Source organism: Gadus chalcogrammus, chromosome 19 (genome assembly GCF_026213295.1).
Source record: "Gadus chalcogrammus isolate NIFS_2021 chromosome 19, NIFS_Gcha_1.0, whole genome shotgun sequence".
Classification (NCBI taxonomy): domain Eukaryota; kingdom Metazoa; phylum Chordata; class Actinopteri; order Gadiformes; family Gadidae; genus Gadus; species Gadus chalcogrammus.
Genome location: NC_079430.1, coordinates 6975640 through 7001995, shown reverse-complemented (window position 1 = coordinate 7001995; position 26356 = coordinate 6975640). Strand labels below are relative to the sequence as shown.

At 45.7% G+C, this 26356-nt stretch overlaps 1 protein-coding gene across 1 annotated transcript in view; it reads left to right on the top strand.

Annotated features, from left to right (window-relative positions):
• cacna1bb (calcium channel, voltage-dependent, N type, alpha 1B subunit, b) overlaps positions 1-26356 on the top strand; it is a 123283-nt gene that overhangs the window by 47796 nt on the left and 49131 nt on the right. The window contains exons 4-18 of the mRNA XM_056578968.1: positions 538-635; positions 1689-1841; positions 3444-3631; positions 11474-11577; positions 14276-14391; positions 14846-14935; positions 15081-15170; positions 16682-16903; positions 17293-17405; positions 18653-18765; positions 19909-20040; positions 23667-23739; positions 24348-24465; positions 24777-24844; positions 25376-25482. Of these exons, the coding sequence (XP_056434943.1) occupies positions 538-635; positions 1689-1841; positions 3444-3631; positions 11474-11577; positions 14276-14391; positions 14846-14935; positions 15081-15170; positions 16682-16903; positions 17293-17405; positions 18653-18765; positions 19909-20040; positions 23667-23739; positions 24348-24465; positions 24777-24844; positions 25376-25482 (1785 nt within the window). The remainder of the gene's footprint in view (positions 1-537; positions 636-1688; positions 1842-3443; positions 3632-11473; positions 11578-14275; positions 14392-14845; positions 14936-15080; positions 15171-16681; positions 16904-17292; positions 17406-18652; positions 18766-19908; positions 20041-23666; positions 23740-24347; positions 24466-24776; positions 24845-25375; positions 25483-26356) is intronic.

Below are 26356 nucleotides of genomic sequence, written 5' to 3'. Positions count from 1 at the left end.
ACAACCAATTCCCATGACGTTACTTAGCAATTATGCAGCCTTCCTAGGTGGCTTTAAAATATTATTTTATTTCAGTGAGAGTCAAAGAGTGAGACATTTCTGACAACCTTTTGGTTGAACATTTGAGAGGTTTGCTTCAAAGTGAAGCATCTCAACGACACACGACACACAAGACACTCCCAAGGAACATTTTCTGACAGAAATAAGAAAATTACAAAGAATGCTGGCAAATCATTGAATGCGGTTGAGTTTTGTAGAAAAAACATGTTTTTTATTTTTTGAAGCATTTTCTCTGCTCTATTGCCGTTCTATTTGTTATTTCCTCTGCTGAGTTCACATTCTACCGTGGTCTTTCTCCCCACCTTTCTCTGTTTCATTCTTTTATCTCTCTTTTCTCTCCAGCTTTTCCATAGTTACCCATAAAGGGAGTCGTTAATCCATGCTAAAATATCAATTTAGTTTCCTCTTTTCCTGTGTGTGTGTGTGTGTGTGTGTGTGTGTGTGTGTGTGTGTGTGTGTGTGTGTGTGTGTGTGTAGCATCCTGACGACGGTGGGTGCAGACCGTGGTCTCGACCTGAGGACCCTGCGGGCAGTCCGAGTCCTGAGACCCCTCAAGTTGGTGTCAGGAATACCAAGTATGACCAGAACCAGAGAAGAACCTAGACCAGAACCTAGACCAGAACCAGAGAAGAACCTAGACCAGAACCTAGACCAGAACCAGAGAAGAACCTAGACCCGAACCAGACCCAAACCTAGACCAGAGCCTAGACCAAAACCTAGACCAGAACCTAGACCAGAACCAGAGAAGAACCTAGACCAGAGCCTAGACCAGAACGTAGACCAGAACCAGAGAAGAACCTAGACCCGAACCAGACACGAACCTAGACCAGAGCCTAGACCAAAAACAAGACCAGAATCTAGACCAGAACCAGAGAAGAACCTAGACCAGAGCCTAGACCAGAACCTAGACCAGAACCTAGACCAGAGCCTAGACCAGAACCTAGACCAGAACCAGAGAAGAACCTAAACAACAACCAAACCTGAACCTAGACCAAAACCTAGACCAGAACCTAGATGTGGAACTAAACGCAAAGAACAGAGACTAGGCCCACACACACATACACACACACACACACACACACACACACACACACACACACACACACACACACACACACACACACACACACACACACACACACACAGTCCCAGGTGGTAAACTTCACCTTCTGTACATTCTGCACCTGCGTTCCACGCAATCAACTGACGCACTGTTGCTAGGTTACTGACTGGTCAGTGGCAGGTGGTTGTGAGATGTAAAATGTTTACAGTGAAATATGAATATTATACTATTATACGAAGAGGAGCAGTGTTTGCTCTGTTTGTTTAGTTTAGATTTATTTTATTATATAAAATAGAAACCTTACAAGAATACATAAAATATGTTATTCAAAGCTGTTTTTTGTCTATAAGATATCTTATTATGTACATAATGAACATGAACTCACTTTATCTGCTTATTCACTTTTTCACTTTCTTTCGGTTTTCATCATACTGTCCCCTCGCTCTCTCTTTCTCTCTCTCTTTCTTCGCTCTTCTCTCTTTTCCCTCTCTCTCCTCTCTTTCCCTTGGCTTCTAAACCTCTCTCTCCCTCTCTGTGTCTCTGAACCTCTCTCTTCCTTGCCCAGGTCTCCAGGTGGTTCTGAAGTCCATCATGAAGGCCATGGTTCCTCTGCTCCAGATCGGCCTGCTGCTCTTCTTCGCCATCGTCATGTTCGCCATCATCGGGGTGGAGTTCTACATGGGGAAGTTCCACACGACCTGCTTCACCATCGACACTGGTACGGAGCTCTCACTGCGTGTGTGTGTGTGTGTGTGTGTGTGTGTGTGTGTGTGTGTGTGTGTGTGTGTGTGTGTGTGTGTGTGTGTGTGTGTGTGTGTGTGTGTGTGTGTGTGCATGTGTTTCTGAGTCTTTCTACGTGTAACCACACCAGTGTAACAAACCCCCTCCTAAACCGACAGAAGAGGCAGCATGGCCTCCGCTCTGACAGTTGTTGTTCCTCCCTCATCGTGATGAACGCCGCTCCCTCCTGGTTCTCCGATCGATACCTGCTGCTCTGGCTCCGCCGCCACGCAAGCCCACTGTCTTCCCAAGCTCCGTACCGCTCTGAAGACAGGCGGGCTGTTGCTGGTCTCACCGCTGGGCCAATCAGAGAGGGGCGCGTCCTCTCTCCCCCCATATGTGGAAGCCTAGCCTCTGAAGACTAGCTCATGCTAATTCTAAAACACCAAACGCCTGAGGACTCTGTAGTCCTGGTACTGATAGGAGGCAGCGTTTGTCATTGCTGTGATTACTCAAGGTCATTGTTTAGGAATGGGGGCTAAACACTTTGGTTTAGTCCCAAGAAAAAACACTCCAGTCATCGTACCTGACGTGCGACATTGTGATTTGTTTTACAGAAACATGTCACAAGGATGTTATGAAAATACGTGACACAGACCAGCTTATCCAACGCAATCACGACCCAAACGTGTTATTTATGGAACAAACACATGGCAGAAACGTAATGGATTCAATAAAAATGTAGCAGACAAAAAGAAAAACAAGTCTGACCCAAGAAGAGTAACGCACTGGACTCAACCATAGCACCATCGTAACAGACGTAACATAGCCAGAACAATATAGTAACACAAACATAGCATGGACATAGCCCACTAGTAACACAAACCTATCACCGATGTAAAAAAGACATAGCCAGATAGTAAAACAAAGGTATCATACACAACACAAACACAACTCAAATGTAACCAAAACTCGTCCGTAACAAACAATGGCTAATCTGGAGGGTGTGTCTTTTTGGTAGTATATGAAAAAATGGATCGGGGCACAATGGGAAGTATGGAATGGATCGATGGTGGGGGGTCTTTCTGTGTTTGGCCGGCCTGAAAGCACCATCACTCCCAGCATGACTCACCATAGCTGGGGCCTCTGATCCGGGAGGGGAAAGCATCAAGTCTTGGTTGTTTCCCGAGAGCGGCCCCGCTCCCCCCCCTGGCCGTCACGCATGCCTCCTGCTTGGTTGCCATGACTTCATGGAGATTGGGGTGTTTTTCGGCTAGAAGTCAGCGTGACTCTCCGTCTCTAATGGATGTGGTGGATTCATAGTTAGGCCGGATAACTGGATTCCCGCTATTCACTATTTAGTCATTTAGCGGACTTATCCAAAGCCGCTTACAGCCGATTGACTCTGGATTTGAACCCAGTCCCTTTGGAACCGGGAGCTAATCAAAACCCCACACCACTTCATTGTCCTTCCTGATGTGTTCAGTCTTTCTAGGTTTCATATACAAGATTGTTTTGTTGCTTAGTTTTGTTGCTTTCTGCTTTAACTTTTGATAAAATGTCCCTCTCTCCCTGCTCCCCCCCACCCCCCCTCTGCCAGGTGACAAGGTCACTGATTGGCCGTGTGGCAAGGAGCCCCCGGCCCGGACGTGTCCCAACGGTACAGAGTGTAAGGAGTACTGGACGGGCCCCAACTTCGGCATCACCAACTTTGACAACATCCTGTTCGCGGTGCTCACCGTGTTCCAGTGCATCACCATGGAGGGCTGGGTGGACATCCTCTACAACGTAGGTCCACCCGTCTGCCTGTCTCTCTGTGTCTATATCTGTACCTCCATGTGTCAGCTCAAAGGCTGGGTGACTCAGGCGAGATAACTATCCCTCCATCAGCCGACAGGTGTGGCTCAATTGACCTAACAAACTGCCACACTCTTGAAGCCTCCAGTGGTTCCCAATCTTTAAAAAGTGAACCCCCTGTGACCAATCAGATCCTACTGAGTACCCCCTGCATCACCTGTTTCTGTTCTTAAGGGTGCTGCATAAACAAAAGTGAACATGCATGTGCATACATGTATACGTAACAAGCCTATTCTAATAAGCAGATAAAGAGCAATGTATGGCAGGAGTTTAGATTTCCTCGGTTTGCATCAACGTTGTTGTGATTTGTGGTGTTTGGTTACCAGTGAATTATTTAGCTCCCGTGTCACACACAGTATATTCATAAAAAGTTCAAAGCGGTGGTGTTTGTCGCACCCAATATCTTCCAGGATTCTGCTTTCAAGAATATGAATAAATGTGTTGGTCCTCAACTAACCTAAGGTGACCGACTATCTGCGTTTCAGCGGGTGAGATTCCGGTCAGGGATAAGTGGAAGGGGAGTGTTGTTATAATGGGCTGCATACCTTTATCTTTGGTACTGAGAATTCACCGATTTCTTTCTATCCATCGATCTCTCTTTATCTATCTATCTGCCTCTCTCTCTCTCTATCCACCTGTCTCTCTATCTCTCTTTATCTATCTATCTGTCTCTCTTATCCATTATCTCGTATCTGTCTCTCTATCCACCTGTCTCTCTATCTCTCTTTATCTAACGCTCTGTCTCTCTGTCCGTCGAGTATTAACAGAACAAGGACCCCAGACTTCATGCTATGGGGTCACAGTCTGGACAAACAGGGTCTACCAGCCACTGCCTCAGCTCTGCCATTCTGTTATCGTCTGCTCATTCTCAAAACTCCAACCTTTGCATCATCTATTACATCCGGCGCTGCTGCCCCAAGAAATCCAAATGAATAGCATTGGACAGCTCCGAGGGTTTAAAATACATCGTTATTTCCCTTCTCCATCTTCTGTTTCTCTCTGAAATAAATCCACACGTTTCCCGGATCCTGTGGCGTGCATTCAAAGGAACACCAAGGCCATACTTTTTTTTGATGAATGTTATATATATATATATATATATATATATACATGCTTCTCTATGGCTCTTTTCCCTCCAGTGTCCCAGACATTCACAGCACTCCCGCGGTCTGATGCAGCTCATTATGGTAGCAGGAGCCGATCCATGCGGTGATCTAGGAGAACTTATTACCCCTCCGTCTCTTTATGCTCTCCCTACTCCTTCGCAGTTTTCAAACTGGCTCGCTCTCTCTCGCCCTTTCTCTCTTCCGTCTGCCTATCTTTTTCTGTTATTTTCTACCACACTTGTTGGCCTGCTATCGTCTCTCTTCCTTCTCTCTTTCTCTTTCTCTCTCTCTCTCTCTCCGGCCTATCTTTATTGCTCCGTCCCTCGTTCCCTTCTTGGCGCTCTCCCCGTTCTCCCCTTCTTGTCCTCTCTCCGTTTCTTCTCCTGCTCTCCCCTCTTTCACTCTCCCCCCTCATTCTTTCTTGCTCTCCTTTCTCTTGCCCTTCCTTCTCTCTCCCCCCTTTTCTCCCTTTCCCAGAACCCTTTGGCACCATGACCACTGACTGTAGCCCCAGTCTGTCTCTGCATGGACCTTCTTCTCTCCTGTAGTCTCCTGCGTCTCTAGTGGACAATGTTGAGATGAGTGGAGGTCACTGTAACATCTTCCCAAGTCTGTTTGTCACAGGCTGTCAGGCTGACCTCCACCACCCTCCACACCCTGCCTTAGGCTCGCCACTGTGTGTGTGTGTGTGTGTATGGGTATGGGTGTGGGCATTAATGTGTTACTACATGTGTTAGTCTGTGTGTCAGTGTGGGTTGATGTGTGTGTGAGTGTTCGTGTGTGGGTGTGTGTGGGGGGGGGCATTAATGTATTAGTGTGTTTGTTGGTGTGTGTTGCGGTGGTGTGTGTGTGTGTGGGCATTCATGTATTAGGATGTTTGTCAGTGTGTGTTGTGGTGTGTGTGTGCGTGTGTTTGTGTGTGTGGGCATTAATGTATTAGTGCATGTGTAAGTGTTAGTCAGTGCATGTTTTGTGTGTGTGTGTGAAGGTTTGTGTGTGTGTGTCTGTCGGCATTAGTGTGTGGTTGTATGTATTAGTCTGCGTGTCTGTGTGTGTTTTTATGTTAGTAATTGTATATTTGTGTGTGTGTGTGTGTGGGTGTGTGTGTGTGTGCGCGGTGTGTGTGCGCGTGCGGTGTGTGTGCGTGCGGTGTGTGTCAGTGCATGTGTTAATACGTGTGTATGTGTTATTCACTGCATTCATGTGTCTATGTGTGGTAGTGCATCTATTAGTGTGTATTAGTGTGTGTGTGTCAGTGCATGCACTCACTTGCATGGCAGTGGAGGTGCATTGGAATTAGTCCAATGAAGTGTGTGAGCTTGTCATGTGTGCATTCACACACACACACACACACACACACACACACACACACACACACACACAACACACACACACACACACACACACACACCACACACACACACACACACACACACAGTTCAGTGCCCTCAGTTCTGATAGATGTATGCATCTCACTGGGGAGCTAGAGGGGATGTGGTGAGAGTGTGTGTGCGTGTGTCTCTTTGTGTTTCAGGCTGATCCTGCACTGTAGCCCTGTGGTCACATCCTGGATGGAGGACTACTGGGCTGCCTATGTGTTCAGGGGCTGGGGCCTGGGGTCGGTGAAGGTAGATGTAGCGGTGGTGGAGGATGTAGTGGTGGGAGGATGTAGTGGTGGTATTGGATTTAGGGGTGGAGGTGGATGTAGGGGTGGTGGTGGATGTAGTGGTGGTGATGGATGCAGTAGTGGTGGTGGTGATGAATGTAGGGGTGGTGGGTCCCTATGAGCTCATTCACAGGGAGGACTAGCAAGCGCCTAATCAGAGAGGGGCGTGTCCCCTCTCCCCCCGTATGTTTCAGCCTAGCCTGCGAGCAGCAATGCTAGCCCATGCTAATTCTAAAAGCTGGTCATCCCTCTCCGTTCGGTCCCTCGGGCTCAGCAGACGAATGACGCCGTGCTCGTGTGTCTTATTGAGCAGGGAGAGACCCTCGCTGGGAAGATGTTAGTTTTATTGGAAAAGCCTTCTGTTGGCCACTGCCTCACCCCATCTTCGCCCGTCGCCTCGGCCATGTTCACCAGATGAGAGCATTTAGTGAGAATGGCATTGCCTCTTTAAGCTGACACATTTCTACTAAAACAGATGTAAACCTAGTAAAACTTATGTGACTCTATATATCAGGGGTCGGCAACCCTAGGCACGTGTGCCACCACTAAAACAACAACAAAAAAAACCATCTTATTTTATTTGAAATAAATTTAAAAAAGCATAATTATTGCTACCAATTTTTTCTGCACTTTATTCTGTTTTGGGCATTTCCTCCGAGTGCAAATATGATTAATTGAGTTACTGAAAGCAGTGTTCTGAAATGGGATCAATTGAGAAGAAAATATTTAAAATATTGTTACAAGTGGCCTGTATGCATCGCCTTCACATGGTTTTGCAAAGCTGTATATGTCTTAAAGATATTGATGTGGATGGTTCCAACATTCTCATATATTCCCGTTTTTTACGGTTCTCACAGTGCAAATATGTTTTTGAATGAGTTTCTGGAAGTGGTGTTTTAAGATGGGACATATTTAATTATAATTTGTAAGTCCATGTAGCAAATATAACAACAACAAAAAAAAAAAGTTTGATGCATGATTGTGGACTATATGGAAATAATACAATTCCAGGTCTTCTGGAAATGTTTTTGGTCGCTGTGTCATAATTCAGCTTAATATTTAATGTATTGTTGCTTAAAGGTTGGGTATGGAATTCTCTTTTTTGGCCAATTTTACAAAATTACTTGAAATCCTTATCATAACCCACTAACAGCCACTGAGTTAGAAGTACTGACATGAAATTTAAACAAGTCAATCATCTGTGGAACGGGCAGGGCTCGAAAAACTCCAGCCAATGATTTCCAGAACCACCGAGTGGCATTGGACAGTACGTACGTCAATCAAACGGTCGTACTGCACTCCCCCTCCCCCCGCGAGTGACCCCTTTGTGCACGTGCACTGTACTCAAAGCTCGTGACCCAGAGCAAGCTTCTGTTTGTTGTTATCCTGCGGTAGCTACTGGAGCTAGCTAACTAGCTAATCCACATTTGGACGTAGCACTAGAAGACAACCCTAAACTCCAACCTAGCTAGCCTGGCTCGCTCTCGCGCATCTGTGTTCGCGCTCGTGCATGATTTGGCGTCCATGTACTTGGGTGGGTGAATGGGTGGAGTCAGAGTCAGCGTTGAAGGAGAGGGGGTTGGACCGTTCGAGTTGTGTATTTTCAAAATCTGCTGGCGTTTCGCAAATCCCATACCCAACCTTTAAGGCACACTCATTAACGAGAAAATGTCAAACTGGCACTGCATGTTGAAAAGGTTGCTGACCCCTGCTATATATAGTAAGTAGCTATCTGACTTTATGTATAGTGTGGTTTTCTATGTAACTTTAGTTTTACCTGACCGTAGCGTGATATCTGAATGCAGCTGGCTGCGGGAGCCATAACAGAGGTGAAACATCTGCTTTGTTTCCAGTGTGACTACTTTGTGTTTATTTTACACGACCACTTAGCTCCAGCGAGACATCAAGAATGTTGAAGAGAGGGAGGAGGACAGGGCTCGGGGGAGGGGAGGGGTACAGTGTTGTGGGTGAGCGTGTGATTGGGGGGGGGGGGTTGTACAGAGTTTTGGGAGAGAGTTTGATGGGGGGATACAGTGTTGTGGGGGGGAGGGGTGGGATCCAGTGTTGTGGGGGGCTCTGCGCCTGAGTCAATAACGTGGCAATCTTCATTTCACGCTCTGTTGTTTTATTACGCTCTCCGTCTCTCCCGGCAACCAGCGGCGTCTGGCGACAGTTTGGGCTGTAATTAGGAGGTAATTACTGTGGCTGTGTCACCGCCCAGCTTAATGCTGCCGCCGTCCCGACGGGGCTGGCTGGCCCTGGACCTCACCTGCCACTCAGCGGGCCTCACCCTGACGTCTTGTTTCAGCTGCTGGCCTGGCTCCACTGCACAGGCTGCTGGTGACTCCTTCCTGTTGAGGCCCTGGGTTGAATGTTTTTGAGGGGCATTTATTTTGACTGTGTGTGTGTGTGTGTGTTTGTGTGGTGTGTGTGGTGTGTGTGTGTGTGTGTGTGTGTGTGTTCACTTTACATCAGAAATCTTAAGGCGTTGTGCACCTTGACCTAGTTGTCGTGGCCTGTTGCTCTGTCAGGGCGATCACAGCCAATGTCTGAGAATCCAAAACATCCAGAAGAGAGAAAAAAAGCGAGAAGGGGAAACATCACACAACACAACACACCACACACACACAACACACACACACACACAAACACACACACACACACACTGCACATACAGACACACACCCACATGCGTGCATAGATGCAAATACACAAACACACAGATGCACGTACACATTGATACTGGCACGCAAAATAAACGCCTTATAAGTCTCATAAATAATTTACGCCCAAACTAAACACACATACACAAAAACAAATCCTGTTCTCAATGGAACTCGGAAAGGGAGAGGGGATTGGAGAGCGAGGAGGAGCGGAGGGTTCCCCTAGAGAAGCGGGCAGAGCTTCACAGAAAATTCAACAGAAATTAAAAATCAAGGAAGTCGCTATCAATAATAATACCCATCCATATGAAGACACCTATGAGGAACACCACGCATATTACCTTTATCACTCAAAACCACCCCCCACACACACACACATCACACCACACACACTAAAACAACACACAACACTCCACACACACACACCACACACAACACCACCACACAACACAAACACAACACACACACACACAAACAATGACACTCAAAAAATGTGCAAAGTATAAATATTGCATACAGTTATTATTGCTACTCCCACTATGGTTTCTTTGTTTGGCTGGCGGCCAAAGAGTGGCTAGAATCCATTCTTCATCTTAGTGATGGATGTGTGCCTGATGTTGCTCGGGGCATCGTCTTACGCTGCTCCTCCTCCTGTTCCCCTTCTCTGTCATTTCACTCCTCTTTTTAGTCCTTCCTTACATTCATTATTCATCTCCTATCATGTCGTTTACTGTTGCCAGCACTTTGGGAAGACTTAAGGACCGGCCAGCATCAATCATTATTTTTTTTACCAATAGGAAGTCAGGGCAAATATATACTGTACGTTTTTGTTTACCTTCACAAAGTTTTACAAGATGTCCCCTTATCAGTCTTTGGCGGATAGTAAAGGCTTTAGGGTTTTCTGTATAGATGGCAAACTATATATTATAGTAGTTGTAGAATTTGCATTTAAAGTTGGCGTAGTATCAGTATAAGTGCTAGTAATATTCCTGCGTGTGGCTGTAAATATGTTTGTGTGTGTGTGTTTGCAAGTCTGTGTAGCTAGCAACGGGATCACTAGCACGGTCAACAATTCTAAGATATCAACGCCTGCATGTCTATGGCGCTGAGTTACACGTAGAAAGCCACTAGTCAGACCCTTGAAAACATTGACCCAACTCCACCTGCACAGCCTGCCCTGAGCACAGGAAACAGACCAGAAACACCTCCACTCTATCCTCCGCCTTCCTGTCTCTATCTACACCTCCTGCTCTCTCCAACCCTACCCCTACCTCTCACACTCATCATATCCCTTCCTCTATTTCTCTCTCTCTCTCTCTCTCTCCCTCTCCCTCTCCCTCTCCCTCTCTCTCTCTCTCTCTGTTTTGCTCTCTAAGCTCACAGTGGGACTACGATGTGATGTAACAGAGTGCTCCTTCAGCCCACTCTCTGCCTCCTCATCACCCTAGGGACCACACTAGTGAAGAAAGAGAGACAGACAGCGAGAGAGAGAGAGGGAGGGAGAGACTAGAGACAGAGCGAGATAGAGACAGATGCAGAGAGAGAAAGTTGTCAGAGTTAACGTTTGACATTGTACCATACAGACGCTAAATAACATGGTTTTAACCAAGCATCATTGTAGTGCACCTCTCACTAAGTTTTGCCTCAGTTTGCCTAAGTGCCTCCTGGAAAATGGACAGCTATTTTTAATAGCACTTCTGTTGATTATACTTGCAGCATTTTTACACATCAAGTAAAAAAGGGTTAACACATCATTTCTCACAGTCGAGGAATAAGAAGATAATTGAATGGGCTCCTACATACAATTCCTAAATTCAAGCTTTCTTATTTGCTTATTGACTTGGTTCGATTGTTTAATCATGCACAGTATATTTGTAATAAATGTATTGTTATTTGTACATTTAGTTTCAAAGCGAATTAATACATCTTTACATAATTATAAATCGCTTTGTTATGTATATAGCTGTACATGTTTTGATTGTTTCCATGATCCAGCATGCAAGCCAGACCTACAGTTTGTCATTTGATAAACAGTGCACTTGCACTGTTTACTGGAGGATGTCTCTTATTGTCTTTTTATTGTCAGAGATATCATCATGCATGCCCTATGCTTTAATTGACTTATTATGACTTATTTATTAGGTCCCTGACAAGACTAGCCATCTATTTTTACCAATTCAAATTCCTAGTTTTTATTCTGTGAAATAGTGTCTATAATAAACGTGATTCTGATTCAGAATTGTCTGACCATTTTGAACTATGTTTGGTTTTTGTGTGTGTGTGTGTGTGTGTGTGTGTGTGTGTGTGCGTGTGCGTGTGGATGTGTGTTTGTGTGTAGACCAACGATGTGGCGGGAAACACTTGGAACTGGCTGTACTTTGTCCCCCTCATCATCATCGGCTCCTTCTTCATGCTCAACCTGGTGCTGGGTGTCCTATCAGGGTGAGAGACACACACACACACACACACACACACACACACACACACACACACACACACACACACACACACACACACACACACACACACACACACACACACACACACGCGCATGGAGACACACACATACACAGACCTACACACATACACATGCATGGAGACACGCACACACACATGCATGGAGATAAGCACACTCACACACACTCATGCACGAATGGAGACACACATACACGCGTGTCCTCTCATATCCTCACCGACCGCTGCCACATCCCTACTGTCTCCTAATACATCACAGCACACACACACACACACACACACACACACACACACACACACACACACACACACACACACACATGTGCAGGTTAGGGAGAGGGGAGGGAGGGAGAGGAAGGGAGATGAAGGCAGAGCAAGGGAGGGGGGCAGGAACCTTCTCTGTGTGATTTAGAGGAGCTCATATTTGCTTTCCTTTTCCGCGGGAGGGAGGAGGAGGGAGAGGTCGAGGCAGGGAGAGGGAGAGGGGGAGAGGAGTGGACAGTGTGGGAGATAGGGAGAGATAGATAGAGAGACAAAGAGAGTGGAGAGGGAGAAAGAGAGAGGGATACAGAGATGTGGGATAGAGGAGTGCAGTGGCATCGGTGTGGTCAGAATGGCATTGAAAGCTGTTCTTATCTCTGCTCTCAATGGGTCGTACTTACCTTTTATCTTCTATCTTTATCTTTATTGTATTTAATGGGAGCTTCAAACTGAGGGTGAATAAAAGGGAAACAAAAATAGAGAGCCGCAGTATCCATTTAGGAGGAGATCAGAAATGTAAGTTTGCACCTTATCTTCTGGTGCTTTATTTACTGACATCCTTTACTACCTAATTCACTTCCTGCATAGCCGTCTATGTCCTTCTGCTGGTCTTACCTCACTTAATTAGCCTGCAGGCTAAATCCTACAAGTTACCCATAAAATGGACCTCATGTTGTTTATAATATGGGCCGAATGTTAGCATGCTGACATTGTATTTAAAGAACAATTCCGATATTTTGAACATTGAGGCCCCGTTTAGTCTTTTCTCGGAAGAAATAGAGTGGTTGCCACCGAAATCTTGACTATTGGTTCTGTCTCGGGTATTTGGCTCAGTTAGAATCACCCCTGCCTGCTTCAGAGTGGCTGGCTACGAGCATTCACGAACCTGTCCTTAAAACAACCCTAAACGTTCGCTTTCAGAAATGTGCTCACCGAATGGTTAGTGGTGTTCGTTGATATTCCGCGTAAAGTATCGTAGCGAAATACAATTTCTGTAGTGTTTTATTTGCCATTTTCTAAATCCCATTGAAACGGAAAACGGACCGGAACCGTAAACGGAAAGAGGGGCTGTTTACGGTTGGGTGTAGTCTTTTCGCTCGGTTCTCTGTGTCAACAGCAGGGCTAGACCGAGCTGAAAGACTACAACCAGCCCCCCGTTCCGTTTCCAGTCAACGAACAATGAGTCTTCCAACAGAAATCAATGGATTTGTAAAATGCCAAATAAAACACGACAGAAACTGTATTTCACTACGCTACTTGATTTGGAACATCAACAAACACCTCTAACCATTCACTGAGCTGCACAATTCTGAAAACATTTAGGGTTGATTTAAGGACAGTTAAAGTTTGGGAATCCCCGTAGCAAGCCATTCTGAAGCAGGCAGGGGCGATTATAAATAAGCCAAATACCCGAGACAGATAGTCAAAATTTCGGTGTCAACCACTCTATTTCAACTTAGACAAACCAGAAAGGGGGCTCAATGTTCAAAATACCGGAATTGTCCTTTTAGCAACATTTAGAGTTCATTGAATTGTCTCATACAATACACATATAAGAAACAAACAACACAAGAAAAACCACAGGCAACTTCAAGAGCATTGGTGAAAGTGAAAGTATTACTATTATCAAGCCACACACTGAATTCAGACACTTCAGACAGGGTCAACCCATGTAACTATTGTTTAGGGGTCGAACAACAGAACCACACCTACACCATCCTGCCACTATCTTCCATGGTCTGTCAACCAAAACATTGACCTATCAGGATCCATCTTAACAAGGCAGCCGTCCCCTCACACACTCGCACACACTCACAGACCTACACAAATGCATGGAGATACACACACGCACAAATGGAGACACACACACATACATTTACCTACACAGACACACACATGCATGGAGACACACACGCACACGCACACATATGCATGAATGGAGACACACACATGCACACATTCACACACATGCATGGAGATAAGCACATACACAAACACAGCAGTCAATGGGCCCAGACTCCTTGGACTGTAACCCGACCCAGTAGACATTAGAATACAGTGAGCCAGTCCGTCTCAACCCTGGTTGCCCGACGTCTCATCTTAGCGGCGTGACGTGTGGGAGGTCAGGGGGGTAATGGTGAAGCAGCTCAGACTGAGCTCTCCCCTGGGCTCTGTGTATCCTGGTGGGATCTGCCCCCTCCTGTCACCGGCGAACAAACGGTAGACGTTTGATGCGCTGTTCTGCTAATGTATCGGGGGGCAGAGTGTGAGCTACGAATCCAAGCACAAGTGCATCTCTGCCGTCTCTGTGATCTGTTACATTGACAGCTAATGTGTTGTGCATTAATTTGTGTGTGTGTGTGTGTGTGTGCGTGTGTGTGTGTGTGTGTGTGTTTGAGTGCAGGGAGTTTGCCAAGGAGAGGGAGCGAGTGGAGAAGAGACAGGAGTTCCTGAAGCTTAGGAGACAACAGCAGATAGAGAGAGAGCTGACTGGGTACCTGGAGTGGATCTGTAAAGCAGGTGTGTGAGGCAATCTGTCTATATGTCTGTCTTTCTATCGATTACTGTCTGTTGGTCTGTCTCTCTCTCTCTCTCTCTCTCTCTCTCTCTCTCTCTCTCTCTCTCTCTCTCTCTCTGGCGCTCTCTCTCTCTCTCTCTCTCTCTCTCTCTCTCTCTCTCGCTCTCTCTCTCTCTCTCTCTCTCTCTCTCCCTCTCTCTCTCTCTCTCTCTCTCTCTCTCTCTCTCTCTCTCTCTCTCTCTCTCTCTCTCTCTCTCTCTCTGGCGCTCTCTCTCTCTCTCTCTCTCTCTCTGGCGCTCTCTCTCTCTCTCTGGCGCTCTCTCTCTCTCTCTCTCTCTCTCTCCCTCTCTCTCTCTCTCTCTCTCTCTCTCTCTCTCTCTGGCGCTCTCTCTCTCTCTCCCTCTCTCTCTCTCTCTTGCGCTCTCTACCATGTCACCTCTTGTCCTCCTCCTGTAGAGGAGGTGCTCCTGGAGGAGGAGGATGAGAATGCGGAGGAGAAGTCCCCCCTGGATGGAGCGTGGTATAAAATGAACCAGAACCTACCAGGTATGCCCACCTGTAGACCGAGTCCTCCAATCACAGCCAAGCCTCAAACATACTCTACAGTAGGTTGCCTACTGGTGTGTAAAGACAAAAGGCCTAACGTGGTGTTCCACATCCTGTCTGTTTTCCTTCTACTTCCTGTCTGTAGTCATGAAACGGGGAAAGGTCAAAAAGGGTAAAAACGACCTCATGAATGCAGAGGACGGAGACGACCCCTACGCAGATATTTCATCTGTTGGTAAGACTCGTTTTGTCTGTCTGTCTGCCTGTCTCTCTGCATGTCTGTTGGTCTGCCTGCCTCTCTTTCTGTCTACCTGCCAGACAGTCTGTCTGTCTGTCCGTCTATCTGTATGCATGTTTGTCTGTCTGTCGGCCTGCCAGCCTGTCTGTCTGTCTGCCAGTGTGTCTGTCTGTATGCGATGTTCACCCTGATATTTTAATCTGCTCGATGTGAGGACTGCCAAGTTGCCAATTGACAAGTTCTCAAATGTTTGCCAGAATACTTCAGTTCTATAAAATCACATTACGTTTCCTTTTCATCTGAAACCTCACGGTTCATCTTATTCCAAAAGCTTTGATCCTGGAATAGGATCAACATTAGATGTCAACAATATCAATACGAAAACGAACGTGTTTAATTAAAGATACTACTCGTGTCTTTATAGTGTGAGCGTGTGTGTTTTCGACCAGCTGGTTATAATATGCAGACTCATGGCCGCGGCGGCCTTAAACCACCGCGCTTTTAAATCACTCTACCTCACACCTCAATAATGACCTCCCTGCAGCCCGCCGCCTCGCCTCAGAGCCTGCTCAGGATGACAGCCCTTCCACTCCGTCCTCTGAAACCAGGGGAGAACACCTCCTGTCTGACAGACGCATTAGAATAGTCACCATAGTGGCTCACGACCGATTCAAATGAAGACCCTTTTTTAATCATTAATGAAGCTCACCGTGCCCTACAGGGGAAGGTGTTAATTGCTTGGTCGGTTTGTTAGTTGGAGAGGAGTGCAGAGGTGCAAACGGAAGCCATTTTGTGGACTTCACGGCAAAACTAATTTCTGTCATTATGTCCCATTCGCTCACTTTCTAGGGGTCTTCTCGCCTTCCCCCCTCTACGCCTCTATTTAACTGATTTTTCTGTAAAGACGCATTTCACAATTTGCATCATTGGATGACAAGTGCAGGGGTCACTCATAGGAATAATAATGGGTCTGCTATTTCTATGTACCAGGGCACATGGTCCGTGTTTAACGTGTGTCATATACATTAAATGACCCATAATTAGTGTTATGAGCGACACCTGTGTGTGGACTATGATGACACCGCTGAGAAAGGAAGCAAATGCGTATAGGAATGCTATTGGTAGTGTTGGGTTTTGGTCATTTCGGAATAATTTGTGATTATGGGTGGACATTGCTAGCTTTCAAATGCGAGACTTGGCAAAACAAGGTTTTGATTAGCCTAATTTAAGGTTTATTTACCTTTTATTATTTTGGACTGACATTTCCATCAGAAAATCGCAGACTATCGGCAGCAAAGAATCCCATGATGCATTCTGGTCAAAGGGAACGGAAGAAACCAGAGAACCAGAGAGATGAGATCATTTGATAACCAGAGAAGAGAGAGAGAGCCTGCGTTTGTCTGAATATGATGCTTCCACACAAAGGGTATATTCCTCTGTTCCTCTCCTGTCCCTCCTTCCTCTCCCCCCTGGCTGACCGTCCCCTCTCTCCCCCCCCCCCCCCCCAGCGCCCCCCGGCTCCCCGTTCGGCCGGGCCAGTGTGAGGAGCAGCTCCCGGCTGGACGGCTCCGCCTACCTGCGGCGCAAGGAGAAGCGGATGCGCTTCTTCATCCGGCGCATGGTGAAGGCCCCGAGCTTCTACTGGCTGGTGCTCTGCCTGGTGGGCCTCAACACGCTGTGTGTGGCCATCGTGCACTACAACCAGCCCGACTGGCTCACCCGGGCCCTCTGTGAGTCAGCCCCCCGTGCACCCACACACACACATATGGTTATTGTTTGCTTGCGTAGATATACATTTGCATATACACAGGCTCAGAGAAATACATGGATAAACAGAGTGCACACACACACACACACACACACACACGCACACGCACACACACACACAATGATGACATATGCAGATAGCACCCACTATAGATAACATCAACAAGAGCGGGTTTTTTTAACACATCATTCACCGTGACAACAGCGCGACTACAACCGTGTGAATGCCAACCATGCTGTCACTCTGTCTCCCTCCTCCTCCCCCCCCCCCCTCCCCCCACCACACACACACACACACGTCGTCTCCTCTTTCTCTTCCTCCTCCTCGTGCTCCATCGCCATGGTAACACAGACGCGGCTGAGTTCATGTTCCTGGGTCTGTTCCTGACGGAGATGTCCCTGAAGATGTACGGCCTAGGGGCCCGCAACTACTTCCACTCCTCCTTCAACTGCTTCGACTTCGGGGTAACGTTCCCCATCAGACCCCATTACGGTCAGAGAGATTGGAGATGAATGGGTTGGAGGACCGCGTGTCAGGGATTCCTGCATTAAAGCTGCATTATGTGTGTGGGAGCCATTGTTTTAGAGTAGTAAAATGTCATACAAAAATATATGGAGTACAAAGAGTGAGTAAAAGACGTGTACCACCCATTCAAAACGTGCGTCTGTAACAGGCCTAATGCTCATCCAAACAACTTCACATTCGACAAGGCCAGCCCTCGGGCCCTCGGCAATACTACTGCCAAGTGTGAAGTCTAAGGACAGACATAAATAAATACACATATAGTAATATAGCTACAATAATAATACATGCATACATACCTGCATACATACATACACGTCACACACATACATAGTACATACATACATACATACATACATACATACATACATACATACATACATACATACATACATACATACATACATACATACATACATACATACATACATACTTTTATAGATACATGCAAACATACATACGAGCATACACATATAGATGCAAACGAACATGCGTGCATAAGAACTTTCGAACATTCAAACAAACATACAGAGACTCCTTCCATTTAATTGAGAGGAAAGTTGTATGTGTTACCTTACCTCCCATGCATGGTTGATATTTACCTCTTTCTCAAATCTTGCCATATTTTGTCTTCCATCATTCCTTTCAGCTCTGCCATTGTCTCTTTCTTCCTCCTCCGTCATCTCTCATCGTCTCATCTTCTCCTCTCTTCACTTACCTTAAAGTGTCAATGTGTAGGATTGAGCCCCTCTCAAGTGTGTGATTGCAGCTAGCGCAGCTCGGCTGGCTGGGTGGCGTGAGTGGGGGGGTTTTGGGAGGGTCACTAGTGAGATTATTGTCAACAAAGGGAGCGGTGACGGCTGGCAAACCTTTTTTGATATAGAACCCAACAGTTATAGGATGTGATGGTCTAGACAGCTTTATTGAAATCACTATCGATCCCACTTTTTGAGTTTTTTTGAAGCTACAGGTTAGTTGGAACGTTACAAATAGTGACATTAAATGTCTCAATGTATTCAAGTGCGGTGTCTTGAGGTCTTGCTTTAAATAACCACGGCTTACTTTGCTAAAACGTGTTTGTGAGTGTGTGTGTGTGAGTTGGTGGTTGTTGACAAGGTAGAGTCATATCTTCATTGTGTACGGAGTGATCAAAGTGTGTGTGTGTGTGTGTGTGTTTGTGTGTCTCTAGGTGATCGTTGGCAGCATCCTGGAGGTGATCTGGGATATGATCAAACCAGGAGCCTCCTTCGGCATCAGCGTCCTCCGAGCCCTGAGGCTGCTGCGCATATTCAAAGTCACCAAGTCAGTCAAGAAGCTCACACACACGCACACACACATGCACACACACAACAGCACGCACACAAATACATACTATATACACATGGGCCAGTGCAGGAACTGGGATTGCACCCGGTTCTCATGGATGGACAGCACACACACACACACACACACACACACACACACACACACACACACACACACACACACACACACATACACAGTCAATCACACACACACCACAATCACACACACATACACACACACACATATCACCCATTTTGGGCAAGAAAAACAAACATTTAACTGTGTGTGTGTGTGTGTGTGTGTGTGTGTGTGTGTGTGTGTGTGTGTGTGTGTGTGTGTGTGTGTGTGTGTGTGTGTGTGTGTGTGTGACGTTGTTCCCCCCTGGGAACTATTATGTGGACTTTTACGGGGGCCGTGGTGATTGATAGTAATGTAATCCTGTTATTTGGGGGATTAGCAGTAATCCTGTGACACAGACAGGAACTGGCGGACGGACTTCCACACAGTGATTGTACTGGAAGTACAGAGTCTTCTCTCCGTCTCGTAGTCCTCTCTTCCTCTGTCTGTCTTTCATCAGTTTCCCCCCCACTGTTCATGCCTATTCAAATCAATTGTTTACAATAGGAGCACAATGTATCATTGATAAAGTGTCAGTTACCAAAGTGTCAGTTACCATTTAAAAAACCATCTGCTGTTATAAGCACACTATTATCACACACACACACACACACACACACACACACACACACACACACACACACACACACACACACACACACACACACACACACACACACACACACACACGCACACACACACATTTATTGAATAACATTAAAATAAAATGACAATTAATTTATGAATGAGATTGTGTTATTCATCTAGTTTGAATAGGACAACATGTTTATAAGTTATCACAATATAATGTTCAACAGAGTGGTCACACATCCTCAAAATGTGTCCTTTCTAGTTAAATTCAAATTGTGCAAAATCAATCAAAAAACTTAATAAAACTATAAAGTACCAATAAATCAATAAATTCCTCCCTGCTGCCCTCTGGGCGGCGCTGTGTGCTCCGCTGTGATTGGCTCAGCCAGACGGCGGGGTCCAAACCCAAGGCTTCCTGTGTGCGCCCCCCAGGTACTGGAACTCGCTGAGGAACCTGGTGGTGTCCCTGCTCAACTCCATGAAGTCCATCATCAGCCTGCTCTTCCTCCTCTTCCTCTTCATCGTGGTCTTTGCCCTGCTGGGCATGCAGATCTTTGGAGGACAGTGAGTACGGCCTTTATACCGTGACCTTTGACCTTTCCTGACAGGATTTCTGTTGTCCTTCAGGATGTATTAAAGGGTGAACTGATGGGGGCCAGGGGGAAAGAGACGGGAATGCAGGGATAAACGGCGGTTCAGAAACACACGCGCATGCACAAACGCACACACACACACACACACACACACACACACACACACACACACACACACACACACACACACACACACACACACACACACACACACACACACACACACGCGCGCGCACCCTCATACACGCAAAGACAAAACCGCACACAAACTCACCCAAGTACACATAGGAACCCACTCAGACAAATGTATGCATGTACATGCTCACACACTCACACACACACACACACAGACACACATTGACATACACACATCTCCAAACACACACACACACCCTTCTCGCTGTAATCCTTTGCTCAGTGGCGTAGCGCTGACAGACCTGTCGACACAGCAGGGATCTAGAAACTAGCAGCTAGCATTAGCATTAGCAGCGGTAGCCGTGGTGATGCTTTGATAGCACTCTCAGTGGGAGACCACCCTGCCTGTCAGTCAATAGAGCCCACCCCAGGACCCTTGGCTGCAGTTAATCACAGCCCTGACACACACTAATGCATGCACGCACAAACGCACACACACCCTTTCACACACGGACCCACGCACAGACACTGTTCTGTCCACATTAAATCTGGGAGCGAGGTAGTCATACAAAAACCTATGCTTGTGGAAAACCATTTCATTTGCGAGCGTTCAGTGTTCTGTTCTGTGTTTTCACGGCTGTGAGCAGGAAGCAGCAGACATCAGAACGTATGGGGTAGGGTAGCGTGGGGGCTTTTGTCTCAGAGAGGAACTTAATGACGTCCCCACAGATGCAGTGCGGGAGACAAGCATTTCCCATTCTCATCAGCTATTGTCTTGGTAAACAGTGCAGGAACACAGACACATATACACAAACACACACTCAAAAAAAAAAAAAACACACACACACACACACACACACACACACACACACACACACACACACACCCACACACACACACACACAAACACACACACACACACACACACACAGTGGGTATAAAAATGACTTTTGGAGAAAGGCATATCCAAGCGCCAAAGCATCTGAATATGTTCCTGTGCATTTTAATCCTGGACTAGACATTTAACAGTGCGACATGCGGACATTACACATTATGTTACAGGACAATCTTATCAGGAACCCAGTGAATCATTTCAAACTTTGTGTGACTATTTTAATTTAGTTCAACATGCAGCTGTGGAATCGGTAAGAGAGGAATTGGCAGAGTGTGCACGCGAATACGGAACATAATTACACTAAATGGAGAGGCGGAGCAGTGCCAATGAGGCCCCGAGGACCGAGTGGCTGCACCCGCACCAGTCTTTAGCCTAGCACTTGGCCGTCCTCGCCAACTATACTTGGTCCTCATTTTGTACCGACATTTGAAAAGTGTGTCAGCAAAAAGTGTGTGTGTGTGTGTGTGTGTGTGTGTGTGTGTGTGTGTGTGTGTGTGTGTGTGTGTGTGTGTGTGTGTGTGTGTGTGTGTGTGTGTGTGTGTGTGTGTGTGTGTGGAAGCTCCACAATCTACATGTGTGTAGCAAGTGTTCCTCATTGCCCTGATGCTAATACTACAAACACGCACAGACACATATGCATACACACAAATGCTCAAACACTCAGCACACAGACACACACAGACACACACGAGACAAACACGAACACAAGTTCTCCCCAGAGGGGAATCAGGAGTACATCGTTGCCATGGCAACGCCCCTCTCTCCTCCTTTCACCCCCTGACTCCCTGCCTGCTTCCTCCTCTTCTTCTTCCTCCTCCTCCACCTCTCATCCTCCTCCCCTCCGATCCTCAAAGCAGATTTTGATTTAAACAGCAGATGTGTCATAGTTTAAATGGCTTGTTTCATGTTGAGTGTTTAAAGTGATTCTGTATTCATCTCGGAGTCATTAGTGTGCTTATAACAAGTGCTTTCTTGGGAAATGAGAGTCAGGGATACAGTAGAAGTTCTAAGTATCAGGGTTTGTCATCAAGTTGCCACGACTAGAACAATGCGCAGCACTCACTAATGGTAATGAGATTCTTTGGTTCCAGGAACACAAGTAGATCGAAAGAGTAATACGAGTAAAAAATGAAAAATATGTGTGTGTGTTTGTGTAATGTATGTGTGTGTCTGTGTGTGTGTGTGTGTGTGTGTGTGCGCGTGTGTGTGTGTGTGTGTGTGCGTATGTGTGTGTGGTTGTTTGCACATTGTGTGTGGGTGTGTCTTTGTTTTAAGTGTGTGTGTGTGTGTGTGTGTGTTTGTGTGTGCGTGTGTGTATGCCCATGTTTTTGTTTGCACATTGTGTGTGTGCGCGCTGATAAGATGGACACCCCAGTGTGTGTGATAATTAGATGAGTCACAACCTGGTTATTTTGTCTCTCTGTTGTGGTCATTGTTTCTGCTGCAGCATGAAACACAACTCTGTTCACACAACTGTCCTCACACGGCTCTGTCCGTCTGGCCGCCGGTGTATTAATAGACAAGTGCTCATCACCTTTAGTGTAAAAGTCCTGTTATTCGTGTGCAATCAGCGTGTCGCATCTTTCCTTCTTTCTCTGTATCTCACACTTCACAGACACGCGCGGACACGAATGCTCATGCGGTTGCACGCAGTCGAGCCCTTTGTAGAGATTGTCTACTGTCCCGTGTTGTTGCTTGGATACAAATCCAGCAGCCTCCTCCCAATGTGTTCAGAGCATTCATTCTTCATGTTGCATGAATATGTTTTGCTTTAGTCTGAGCTTTTGCACCTCGATTCAGAGGACAAGTGGTTTGAACGAGAGGGGGAGTGAAACATAGCATAGGAGCTGAGGTGGGAATGAACCCGGGTCGCGACAAGGTGTACCCACCCCATGGTTAGCCCACCACCGAACCACCCTGAATACTGTGTCCATATTATGAATGAATGAATCACGTGTTGTCTTATTTTAACCACTTTTATGGACACACCACACTATACCTCTACCTGCTAAATTACAGACTGAACCATGACCAGTATATGATTCACATCTACCTCTGTATTCATCCAGTCTGTAGGTTTAATCTGTGTACTAATCCACTCTGTACTCTATACCTCCTGTAGGTTTAATCTGGGTACGAATCCACTCTGTACTCTATACCTCCTGTAGGTTTAATCTGGGTACGAATCCACTCTGTACTCTATACCTCCCGTAGGTTTAATCTGGGTACGAATCCACTCTGTACTCTATACCTCCTGTAGGTTTAATCTGGGTACGAATCCACTCTGTACTCTATACCTCCCGTAGGTTTAATCTGGGTACGAATCCACTCTGTACTCTATACCTCCTGTAGGTTTAATCTGGTTACTAATCCACTCTGTACTCTATACCTCCTGTAGGTTTAATCTGGTTACTAATCGAGTCTGTTCTCTATGCCTCCTGTAGGTTTAATCTGGCTACTAATCCATTCTGATCTCTTCACCTCCTGTAGGTTTAATCTGGGTACTAATCCAGTCTGTAGGTTTAATCTTGGTACTAATCCAGTCTGTTCTCTAAACCTCCCCCTAGGTTTAACTTTGAAGAGGAGACGCCCACCACTAACTTTGACACCTTCCCAGCCGCTATCCTGACAGTCTTCCAGGTACAGAGAAACCTTCATTGTTTATATTTTACTACGTTATTTTCCTTTCGGTTTTCTTTCTGCTTATATCTTATTTCACCTTTTTCAGCTATCGCCTTGTGTTTTCACCTAATTTGTTTCTTTATCTGACAAACCTTGACTCTCTCTCTCTCTCTCTCTCTCTCTCTCTCTCTCTCTCTCTCTCTCTCTCTCTCTCTCTCTCTCTCTCTCCTCTCTCTCTTTCTCTCTCTCTCTCTCTCTCTTTCTCTCTCTCTCTCTCTCTCTCTCTCTCTCTTTTTATCTTTCTCTTTCCCTTTCTCTCACTCTATCTATTTATACATATATAAATCATCTCCCTATCTCCCATCACATCTGTGGCACGTAACTACTAAACAAATGAGACAGGATGGCTTCCAGGGAAAATTAGGGAATAACATTGGCTGTCTTTTAACTAATTAGTCTGAATAACTCTTCTGTCCCTGAACAAGAAGGCTGATCATCTACCAATTAAAATCCTAACCCCGAACTCACAACCCTCCAATCAAAGCACAGGAATGTCAAACAGCCCATTCCAGAACCTGCTAATGTCATCTCTCAGCCAATCACATCTGGGCCTCTCACCCCTGCAGATCCTCACCGGCGAGGACTGGAATGCAGTGATGTATCATGGGATTGAGTCCCAGGGGGGCGTGCGGCGCGGAATGTTCTCCTCCGTCTACTTCATCGTGCTCACACTCTTCGGAAACTGTATCCTCTTTGTCGACCCAGACGTCGGCCATAACTGTTTCTGTTGTAATTGTAGTCGGAAAGAAGAAAGTAGAACGATGTTTAAACTCCCTCTGAGAATTCTCCCTCTGATTGTTTGCATGTTTAATTATCATATGCACATACTAATCAACCATAACAATTCTAACAAAGAAATACTGCTTTATGTATGATCATTTCGCTCATACTATCATCTATAATCAACTAAGGTACTCGATACAACTCAGTCTGCGCACGTTTTGAAGCAACACCACTGAACTGGCGTTGTGTTTCCTGAGTCCCTGGCTCCCCAGACACCCTGCTGAATGTCTTCTTGGCCATCGCGGTGGATAACCTGGCCAACGCGCAGGAGCTAACCAAGGTAGGCCTCGCCAAGCAGACCGCCGTGCTCCGTGTCCGAGTGGATTACACCATTCATTCACCATCCCAATTATAGACTGCTGTCCAACGCATCCACCAGGGCCCATGGGTTTATTGCATTATGGTGATGTATGTGTCCGCGCTCTTCACCAGAGAGCCTCTCGCAATGTGATAGAGCGGAATTACTTTGTGGTTACATGAATAATGGCAGCATCTACAAAGCACACTTCATTATGCGGTTTGTATCAGAAATGCGTACGTATTCATTAACTTTGATGCATCAGTTTGTCAGTGATTCATAAACATTTGATCAAACGTAATTTTGACAGATTAGCCTGGCTAAATGTCCATGCATACAACGTTCAAATACTCTGATAATCACAGTAAATGTGGTCACGCCCAGAGTTTACCTTTCCCTTTTATGGCATAAGGGCAGTGCATATGTAATTAACTTGACCTTACTGTGAGTTTTAAGCCATTCCTTCCTTTCCTACCACCTGTGTGAACATTGCTTTGTGTTCCCATTGGCCAGGACGAGGAGGAGCAGGAGCAAGCAGCCAATAAGAAGCTTGCTCTGCAGAAGGCCATGGAGGTGAAGGAAGTCAGTCCCATGTCTGCCGCCAACATCTCCATCGCCGCGTGAGTAGCTGATCAATGATCAGGTCTAAACTGATCATTCAATTGTTTCAGCATTTAAATAAAGTATAATTTGAATTAATTTAGTTCAAACTGATCATTAGTTAGGTTAAAAAAATATTGTTTAATTTAGTATTTATAATTAGTTTAGTTTTACTGATCATTGAGTTAGGTTAAAATGATAATTTGGATCATTTTACAATTATTTCGTTTTGTGGAACATTTTGTTTGGGTAGGTCATCCGATAATTTATTTCCTTATAAATTGTCATTACATTTCATTGAAAATTAAAATTGATCTTAGCATAACTTATTTTGGTTGAAACTGATCATTAATTGTAGTATGTTTGGTTTGAACTGATAATTTATTGTAGTCTAACTCATCTTTAAGATTTGTTGAAACTGATCATCTATTGGAGGATAACTTATCATTACGTTTAGCTTAAACTAATTAAGTTGAGTTCAGCTGATCTTGGCATTAGTTCTTCTGATCTATAAGTATGTGTGACCTCAAATCCTAAGCTGTTCCTAATGCGATGTTCGTTCTTCTCCTTCCACATCATGGAGAATAGATTGTTTTGCTTTCTGTCAATCTACGAGAGCATCGATGCGCTTGTGTTCCTCTGAACACAGCCGACCATTTTAAACAAGGTCACTTGTGTCCTAAAGGTTTCACAATGTACATGAGTGTGTGTATATGTGCAGACATAGGTGTGAACAGGTGACAGACCTCATCTTGTGTTATGCCCCTTTTCGTTACCCTCACAGCAAAATGCTGTTTGCTTGTTTGTTCCGATTATTTGTTCCATTTCTATTTGTTGTTTGCTATCTTTGGATGTTTGTTTGTAATCGTGTTTCGGTTTGTTTGTCGTTTGTCT